This window comes from Myotis myotis, unplaced genomic scaffold (genome assembly GCF_014108235.1).
Source record: "Myotis myotis isolate mMyoMyo1 unplaced genomic scaffold, mMyoMyo1.p scaffold_m19_p_10, whole genome shotgun sequence".
Lineage (NCBI taxonomy): Eukaryota > Metazoa > Chordata > Mammalia > Chiroptera > Vespertilionidae > Myotis > Myotis myotis.
In genome coordinates, this window is record NW_023416314.1 from 64,555,188 (window position 1) to 64,565,190 (window position 10,003).

Here is a 10,003-nt window from a genome sequence, read left to right on the forward strand (position 1 = left end):
GTAGTCAGAACTATAGGTACTGTGAATGAGGAAAGTTCAAGGATAAAAGCTACCATTTTGCGGGTGATAGTTATGTGCCAGGCACTCACAGTACTAAGCTATTTTACCTGCATTGACTCATTTAATCTTTAAAACAACCCTAAGAGGTAACTACTGTTATCATTTCCATTTCATAGATGAGAAAAGTGAGACTCAAAGAAGTTAGGTTATTTACCAGAGATTCAAATTGAGACTTATCTTGTATCTCCCTCATGAAACAACTATGATAGTCTTTCTTGAAATAGCTTGGCACAATTATGGATCCTCAACTTTCAAATTTTCCTGCCATTTCAAAGACAGAAAAAGGTATAAACATAGTTCTGAAATGTATGTTCTTTCATCCACAGGAATCTCATCTGTGAAAACCTAGTTTTATTAATAGACCAACATGTGTTCTCCTGCCAGTCCCAAAATCATATACAGAAATTCCAGGTTCCTCCGGTTGGCTTTTCTACAGCTGTATCACCAGCAACAGAATGGGGTATTCTGTGATGTCCTTCTGCAGGCAGAAGGTAAGAGACTGCAGCAGGTCCTCAAATAACATTGTTTTGTTCAATGTTGCTTTATTACATTAATGAGGAAAATAATATTGATTCCTAGATAGGGCCACTGTGGGTGTGGATTTTGCACTTTCTCCCAATGCCCAGGTACTAGTTTCCTTCCACATCCCAAAGATGTGTCTGTTAGGTGAATTAGCATGTCTGAGTTGTCCCAGTCTGAGTGGGTATAAGAGTATGTTTGTGAGTGTACCCTATAAGGGAAGGGTGTTTGTCCAGGGTTGGTTCCTGCCTTGAGCTGCCTTATAGGCTTTGGCCACCTACAACCCTAAAGTAGAATAAGCAGGTTGGAAAATAATTATCTGACTTGCTTTTATTAATCGTTGTTAACTGTACATATACCTCACATTTATTACAATGTTTAATACTGTGTTTTGGTTGTTCCTTATTTAATAGCTTGGTGACATTTTTGTGACCAGAAATATGCTTAGAAACTTAACTCTTGTTTACATCATTAGCCTACGGTAAAATTAGTTTCTTTATAGTCATTTCTCTTCAAGTTGCAGTTTCTAAAAACCTGTCAATGACATTGAGAACTTACTGTAGAGGGGACTCAATTGAAAACTCACCATAGAATAAGATAAAAAAGACTTTAGAACCAGGGAGAGGAGGACAAAACCAGGGGGAAAAAAGTGTTCTTGCCTTTGAGCACTGTAAGCTATTTGGTAAAGAGCTGTTTGTTTTCTAGGACAGTTATATTTGCAAGAGTGAAAATGAGACATTTTTCTCTGAAAAAAATGAAATTAGCCCTAGCCAGTTTGAGTGGATAGAGCATCAGCCTGCAGATCAAAGGGTCCCAGGTTCAATTCTGGTCAAGGGCATGTACCTCGGTTGCAGGCTCCTCCCTGGCCCACATGCAGGAGGCAACCAATCAATGTGTTTCTGTCTGTCTTTCCTTCCCTTCCACTCTCTCTGAAAGATCAATGGAAGAATACCCTCAGGTGAGGATTAACCAAAAAATAATTAATTGTAAAGTTTCTTTAAGTGTAGAAATTCTATAAAACTTGAATAATATAATGGGATGGTTGTGAATATTTAGTTAACATGTAAAGCACTTACAAAAGTGCTTTTAATATATTAGATGATACTATTACATATTTTCCCTTTTTCTTGCCAACCTGTTGCTTTTTTTTATTCTTATCTTCAAATTGTTGGTTTTGTTGTTTGACCTAAAATACAGAGGTAGACAAAAGTAGGTTTACAGTTGTTCATATAGAAAAATATATAACACAAGAATATATATATATATGTATATATATATATGTATAAAAGCCTAAACGACTGTTATGACCAAACGACTGGACTGACCGGTTGACCAGTTGCTACGACACGCACTGATCACCAGGAAGAAATGCAGGAGCTGCCCCCTTGGTGGTCAGTGTGCTCCCACAGGGAGAGCACCACTCAGCCAGAAACCAGGCTCACAGCTGGTGAGAGCAGCTGTAGTGGCAGGAGCCTCTCCCGACTCAGAGGCAGTGCTACTGATCAGCAAGCAGGTACAGCAGGTACAGCAGGCCAGGATGAGCGTGAGCGGTGCCCAGCCCTGGCTCGGGCTCCTTCCTGGCCGCCTGCCACTTGGCACACTGCTACATCCCCTGAGGGGTCCCGGATTGCAAAAGGGCGCAGGCCAGGCTGAGGGTCCCCCTTTTTCCCCCCCATGCACAAATCCATGCATCAGGACTCTAATAAATGATACAAAACTAAGCTGTGTGTGGCATACTCACAATTGTAAACCAGCTTTTGGTCACCCCTGTATATATACCTTATTTCCACCTCTTCCCTTTACATTTGAAATGTTAAATCAGCATGAGGTTGAGCCTGGGAAAGGCCTAATACTAGGAGTCAGTTTACATTCTAGCTTTTTACTTAGTAACTAAGTGACAAATGGGCAAGTAACTTCATTTCTCTGGAGCTCAGTTTCATTTATAAAAAAGGATTTTGACAACCAATATTGTACAGCACTCTACAGTTTACACAGTATATATTCTACAGTGTATGTCTCTTATAACAGCCTTGTGAAATAAATAATGTTATATATAAGGTGAATGAATTGAGGCCCAGAGAATTAAGTGACTTGCCTGTTTGTTCTCTTAATAAGTGCAGAGTTGGGATTCATTCCTTAATTCAGAATAAAAAAGTATCTGTTTCCTATTGTATGCTAGTGCATTATACTGGCATGGGCATACAGTATATGTAAAGATAAAAGTCCTTCCTTGAAAGGAAATCATATAAAGGGAGACACTCAAATAACCAGTGTTTTGGGTAGAGGCCGGCGGGACAGGTGTTCCCATGGGAGTGAGTTAGGGTAAGTGTGTAGTTTGATAACATATTGGGGTAACTATTGGCTGATATAGAAGCATCCTTTACAGGTTTGAGGAGTTTGGGGAATGGGGAATAGGGAGATTCTCTTAGAAGTAACCCTCTATAGTGAGGTCTGACGGACAAACAGAAGTAGGAGGAAGTGAGGAAAGGTTTTCCCCAGGCAAAAAGAACAGAATATACAGAGAATTAGAGATGTGACCAGTGATTTGTGAGTGGCTCCTTATAGCTAGAGTGCAGACTACAGGAAGTGACCAGAAATATTACTAGAGAAATTAGCAGCAGCCATGTGAGGTCTGAAGTGTTATACAAAGGAAGTAGGTCTTGTCCTCAGAACTTTGGGAATTGCATTTATAGGTGTTTTTTTGTTTGTTTGTTTTGTTTTGTAATATATTTTATTGATTTTTCACAGAGAGGAAGGGAGAGGGAGAGGGATAGAGTTAGAAACATTGATCAGCTGCCTCCTGCACACCCCCCGCTGGGGATGTGCCTGCAACCAAGGTACATGCCCTTGACTGGAATCAAACCCGGGGGCCCTTCAGTCCGCAGGCTGACGCTCTATCCACTGAGCCAAACCGGCCAGGGCTGCATTTATTGGTTTTAAGGTCATGATCAGATACCTTTTAGAAACAGCACTCAAGCTGTGTAAGAATTATTGGATTACTCATGGGCCCAGATAGGAGACTGTTTTGTAATCCAGAAGAGAGGGGATAGTGGCCTGAACTAAGATGAGTAGAGAGAAATTTCTGGCTTTTGAGCTATTAAAAAGAATTTTTAAAACTTCCTGCAGTTAAGAGTATAGATTCTGTAATCAGCCCCACTCCCCACCCCCCAGTACAAATCTTTTTTTTGCTACTTACTAACCATATAATTGTGGGCAAATTATTTAACTATGCCAAAATTTACTCATCTGTAATAACAAAGCTACTTCATAGGGGTCTGGTGAAGATTAAATGAATACTGGTAAAACCCTTAGAATAATACTTGGCATATAATGACTCAAAAACAATTTGCTTTAAAAAAAATTAATGCTGCCGAGGCCGGTTTGGCTCAGTGGGTAGAGCGTCGGCCTGCAGACTGAGGTCCCGGGTTCGATTCCAGTCAAGGGCATGTGCCTGGGTTGCGGGCACATCCCTAGTGGGAGATGTACAGGAGGCAGCTGATCGATGTCTCTCTCTCATCGATGTTTCTAACTATCTCTCTCCTTTCCTCTCTGTAAAAAAATCAATAAAAAATATATTTAAAAAAAATGCTTAGCTGTAGTTGGTGTGGCTCCGTGGATAGAGAATTGACCTGTGGAATTGAAGGGTCCAGGTTCGATTCCGATCAAGGGCACATGCCCGGGTTGCGGGCTTGATCCTCAGTAAGGGGTGTGCAGGAAGCAGCCGATCAATGATTCTCATCATTGATGTTTCTATCTCTTCCCTTCCTCTCTGAAATCAATAAAAATATATCTTAAAAAAACTGATTAAATACAGTAGGTAGGGGAAAAGGAAGAATGAAAGGTAACGTCTAGTGCTCAGGTTTGAACAACTGGGTGAATGTGATACTTTATTTTGAAATAAACAGTTTTGGTGGTGTCATTGGCAAGCCTTTGGTATTTGAAGCCACTGGAGACTGAGATTGCCCAGGAAGTGCCCATAAAGTGAGAAGGTGGCTCAGGACAGACCACTGCCTATTAGGCAGTAGAGCTCAGGAGAGAATTGAGCTCTGAGTGTACATATCCAAAGGTCATGCCCTTTCTATTAGACCACAAGCAGCTTCTATAATTTTTCTACATTTGTGTGAGTCACAAAAATTTATTCAGCAAGTACTTGATCTCCTACTCTGTCAAGCATTAGGTATACTGCAGTAAGACAGCTGGTCCTTACATTGTGAAGGTGGACAATACAGATTGCTAAGTGCTATCTATGATAGCTGCAGAATACATCTCTGTGTTCAGGAGCACCAAACCCACACATGGGGTAGAAAGGGGGAAGGCTTTTTGAAAAAAGTAATGTCCAAACTAGATTTTTAGTTAACCTAAGTAATAGCTCAAGGTTCCAGGAAAGCACCTTGAACTTCCATGGAGGGAAACTGAGAGAAGGGGCAACACATTTCAGTAGTAGTATCTGTGCTTAGCTCATGAACATGCCAGCCTGCGTGAGATAACCAAGTGTTTGGGTTTCCCCCCAGGTGAGGTAGTCCCAGCCCATTGCTGTATCCTGTCTGCCTGCAGCCCCTTCTTCACAAAGCGCCTGGAGCAGGAGAGGCCAGCTCAGGGTTGTAAGGTGGTGCTGGAGCTGGGGGGCCTGAAGATCACAACACTTAGGAAACTGGTGGACTTCCTGTATACCTCAGAAATGGAAGTATCTCTGGAAGAAGCCCAAGATGTGCTTTCTGCTGCTCGTCAGCTCTGCATATCTGAGCTAGAATCCCTTCAGCTAGAAGGTGGGAAGTTAGTAAAGGCCCCTCAGGGCCGAAGACTGAACCGGGAGTGCTTACAACCTCCAAGTGCTGCACCAATCTCTGCCAGGGTGGTGGCATCCAGCCACTGCCCTACTCCACTGCCTGTTACCCAGACTCCTTGTCCTCTTGGGGCAGTGAGATTGAAGTTGTCAGGGAAGGATGAAGGGCCCCAGGACAAGAGCAACCGACAGAATGCAGGGGACTTATCTGGCACTCTTCTGCTCAAGAGGAAGGCCAGAGCCTGCCCAGTTCCGGAAGAAGAAAGCTCTTCGCCATCAAGCCACAGTCAGGGATCTAAAGAAAATAAGATTGACCCTGCCCTTGGTCCTACAGAGCTTTCCCCACCCAGCTTGTACCCCTCTGTGGATAAGCGACTATTGCCCAGAAAGATCAGGCTGAGTCGTTCAAAGCCATCACCTGATGTCTGTACATCCAAGCCTTCCAGCATTTTAAGTGGATCCAGCTCAGTGCCAGCAACCCCTGGCCGGCGTCTTTGGCGACAAAGGAGTATAAAGAAAGAAGTGCTAGAGGACAAGCACACACCAGGGAGAGCTAGTCCTCTACAAAGCACCTCAAGCCCATCTGGTCTTGGAAAAATGGGTGGGAGTAAGAAATGGAGCCCTGAAGTCAGGGCACCTAACTTAGACTCTGCAGAAGAGGGGCAGGTTGGGAGAGTGAAGCTTAGGAAGACTGTTAATGGGACCTGCTGGGAAGTGGTACAAGAACCTCCCCTCAAAACCTCTAAAGATAGCCCTCATGTCCCAGAACCTGGAGACTCAGAAGAGCCTCCAGGAATTCAGCCATCCTCAGTTAACCAGCAGGAAATGTCATCTACTAGAATAGACCTGTGTCAGGATTCCCCTGTGTCCTGTAAGCTACAAGACATTCTGCTCTCTGCTAGTCGCTCCCCAGACCACCCAGTAGTGAAGTCTGAGTTTGGATCCAGTCCAGAGCTGGTAGGGAAGGAACCTGGATTCGATATTGACTGCACAGAGCCATATGCATTTGACACAGCCCTGCTAGAACAGCCCTGTGAAGCTGAGGAGTACCGAATCACAAGTGTTGCTGCCACCAGTGAGCTGGAGGAGATCCTGGACTTCATGCTATGTGGCCCAGACATTGAGCCACCTACAGTATCTCTGGAGAGTCCTGAAGCTGAGGGCTGCAGGACCCCTAGTTATCACTTGACAGAAACAGGGAAGAATTGGATCGAAGGGGAAGGATGGTATTTACCAGGCATGGAACTCTGGCCCAGAGAGCTAACTGGATTAGAAAAGGAACCTGTGGGTGAGAACAAAGAGCCAATTGAACCCTTTAGCCCCCTTGTCATGCCCTCTAAGATTAGTGAAGGGGAGATCCTTTCTGTAGGACACTCTTGGAATCAAGACCAAGAAATTACCAGTTCCATGCCACTGGATGGTCAAGGGGACAAACTTCTTCACATTGACTCCCTTGACCTTCCCCAAAGGTCCTATGGGGACCTCTTACCTCCCTGTTCTAACTGGGTAGAGACAGGGCTGGAAGTATCCGTAACTATGGAAGAGGTGTTATACCCTGCCCCAGAACCAGGCAAGGAGGTACTTAGCAACTCTGAGCTGTTAGACCTACCTTCTGCCAGCTCTGAAGAGGAAGAGATTGATGTGGTAGACTGGATAGCAGAGGGGAACCTAGTACCTACCAGTATTCCCTCCATATGGCCAGACCCTTCCTCAGAGTCAGAAACAGAGGTAGATATACTAACCTAGTGGATAGGGAAGGCAGTTTAGGGGCACTGGGAGGATGGGAAATGTTGGCTATCAAAAGTGGTATTGGCAGAGAAGCTAGCACATGTCTGCCCTCTCAGCACGAGAGGCAGGCATTCCCCTTTTTCTCCTTAGGCCATGCTTTCCCCTCCCCAGGTTTTGGGAGCTGGGCAGAAATTTAGTACCATGGGTAGAAAATTATGAACTTGAACCTTCTTCGTTCCTTTTAATCTACTTCCCAGTTACAAATAAGTAGAATAATAAACTATGAGGTCTCCAACTCTAGTGGTTCATAGGTAACAGCCAAGGCCAGGTCTTCCAGGTTATGACATACAGAGAATTCAGGAAAAATTAAGTACATCCTCTGCAGTAGTTCTGTCAGAGAAAATGTTCCAGAAGGTGTGAAGCGGTGCTGGAGTGGAACACAAAAGTGTATGGGAGTGAGAGGACATTGTCCAGCACCTTATATGTGGGGCTTCTTTATTCCCAGTTTGGAAAGTCTAGCCAAAATCTCTGCAGGGGCCAGGAAGACCAAGAAATTACCAGTTCCAAGCCACTGGATGGTCAGGTCATCACTTCCAAGATAGTAGCTTTAAAAAAAAGTTATTTTCCCCCAAAGTTTTTACAAATATTTCACAGGGTCTATCAGACACCCTAGGAGTTTCAAGTTAACTGGTGACTTTAGGCTATGAAAAATACAAAGGGGACCAATCCCATAAGGTTGGCTTTCATCCTTTACCATATAATTTTAATTTTATTAGCCAAGAACTTTATTTCAACTTTTATTAAACCAAATCCAAGAACTTTTCAATGCCTTACTAGAGTGTTGCCTCACAACTGAACCATCAATTCTGCAGGGGAAGAAACTATAGCTTCAGGCACATAACTGTAGTTTGGCCATGTCCCGTCATAAATGTTCCATCACCACCAGGAACAGAAAGCTGTGAAAATGAAAGAAAAAAATGTTAGAAAAGAGATCTAGGCAATCATATAGCCTGAGGAAGGCGTGTTCCTCTATCCTTGAACCCAAAGACTCAGGAGAGCTCAAGGATTGCATCCTCCTCCCACATCTCAACATATCAAGGTTATGAGGCACATACCTATGACATGTGAAAGCACGGTATGAACCACTAGATATGAAGACAAGGACAAATTTAAGTGACTAAGAGTACAGTAATGAAGTGTTGCCATATGGGACTATTAATAGAAAGACCCTACTAGGAACAAAAAACAAGAGGGTTGGGGTAAGTATGCATGAAGTTACACAAAAATTTTTGCCAATAAAAGGGGGAATCACAACCCATACAAATAAACACGTGTCAGTGATTTTGTTGAACTCATAAATGAGGGTACTGGTAGGATTTACAATCCACTTCAAAGATTCAATACACCACCAGGGGTGTGGAAAATGAAATTTTTTACAAAACCAGCCCATACCCTCAGGACAATACTTAACTGCACCTTCAAAGGACATAAATTGCATTTCTATAAATCATTTACAATTGCCTTTGAGGCAAGTCTTAGAACTTAGATTATGAAATAAAACCTGGAATTAGTAAAGGGCACACTAGATAGAAAACAGTAAAAAAAAAAAAATTTTGCTGGTTGCAGTTTTTCCCACCAATAAAAAGGGAAAGAGGTATTCCCAATAGAGGAAATACTAACAGTTGAAGCGTTATGAAAAAAAATGTAGCTCCTCTGTGAAATGCGGGGTAACAGTTGCTTCGAAAATAAATATCCACGCCGAGATCAACCCAATCCCTCCCTAGACCGCCGCCCCCATTTCCAACCTCAGCATGAGGATTCCAGCCCAAGCCTCCTACGGAAGGTACTTCTTCAGCTTCTCCACGACTTCTTGCGGCTCAGGGAACTTGAGTTTGCGTGGGGGCCCCTTCTTAATCCCAGTCCAGAGCTCCGCACCTGGGGAAGGACCGGCGGAGGCGACGTTACTATCCCCGCCGCCATGAGCCCAGCCCTGCCCCCTCCGAACCATGCCCTCCTCCCAGCCCCGGGTCCCCACTCACTGCTGCCGTCCGGGCGCAGCAGCGTCACCTCGAAGCTGCCCCTCCGGGGCTTGGCAGGGTTCACCTTCACCGGGAGCTCCGGGGCCTCCAGGCGCAGCGCCTGGCTCAGGGCCGCGGCGTTGCGCCCGTACACGCGTCAACTCGTGCTAGGAGACGGGGAGGGTCAGAGACCAGGGCTCCGGGTGCGCGACGCCCTTCCCGCCCCCCTCCGGGACTCCCCGGGCGCCTCACCAATGCTCGATAACGACCGTCGCCTCCTCCACCTCCTTCTGGCCGCCAGCCAGCTTCTCCTGCTTCTCAGCTGCCGCGACCACCGCCGCCTCGGCCTTCCGCTTCCTCCCGCGGGAAGCCATGGTGCCTGGAAGCCGGCCCGGGAACAGGGTGGAGACGCGGCCACGGAGCAGCGGAGGACCCCTCTGCGAGCTCCAAACCGCAGGCCACTCCGCTCCCAGAACAAAACCCCCCGCAAGCAGCGGAAAGCGTGGCCCACGTGGTCGGGGGCGGGACCTCCGGGCACAGCCACTCTGCGCGCTGGGTAGGGGGAGCACCAGACCTAACCACCTGCGCCTAATATAAATCTGCTTAGTGAGTTCATGAGGCACAGCAGGGACAGGGACTGGGTAGCTCTAAAATCAATCCTGGTTTCAGGTTTTTCTTTAACCGCACGATCGGCTAAATAGTCATAATGAACTCGACCCCCGCCACCACCCCGCAATTAAAACCGCTTCTCTGGGACCTATCCCAAGCAAAGACTACAATTTAAAGGGATGCGACCCAAACTCTGGATTTAAGGAAACTGTTCTTCCCCAGCGCTCCCCAATCCTGGGTACCAATAACTGGCATTTGGTGAAACTAAAGAGAATGGCCTTTGAAG

General features: G+C 45.4%; 2 protein-coding genes across 2 annotated transcripts; one reads left to right on the forward strand and one right to left on the reverse strand.

Moving 5' to 3' along the window:
* Positions 1-427: 427 nt before the first annotated feature.
* On the forward strand, positions 428-7,108 carry BTBD18 (BTB domain containing 18). The gene is made up of 2 exons (XM_036325815.1): positions 428-551; positions 5,091-7,108. Exons 1-2 carry the CDS (start codon positions 428-430, stop codon positions 7,106-7,108), a joined length of 2,142 nt encoding a protein of 713 aa, XP_036181708.1.
* Positions 7,109-7,821: 713 nt separating this feature from the next.
* SELENOH (selenoprotein H) lies at positions 7,822-9,925 on the reverse strand. Its single transcript, XM_036325814.1, has 4 exons — positions 9,361-9,925; positions 9,130-9,275; positions 8,896-9,025; positions 7,822-8,046 (listed from the first exon to the last, which is right to left on the reverse strand). The coding sequence occupies exons 1-3, from the start codon at positions 9,480-9,482 to the stop codon at positions 8,925-8,927; spliced, it is 369 nt and encodes a 122-aa protein (XP_036181707.1). The 5' UTR covers positions 9,483-9,925; the 3' UTR covers positions 7,822-8,046; positions 8,896-8,924.
* Between the last annotated feature and the right edge of the window lie 78 nt (positions 9,926-10,003).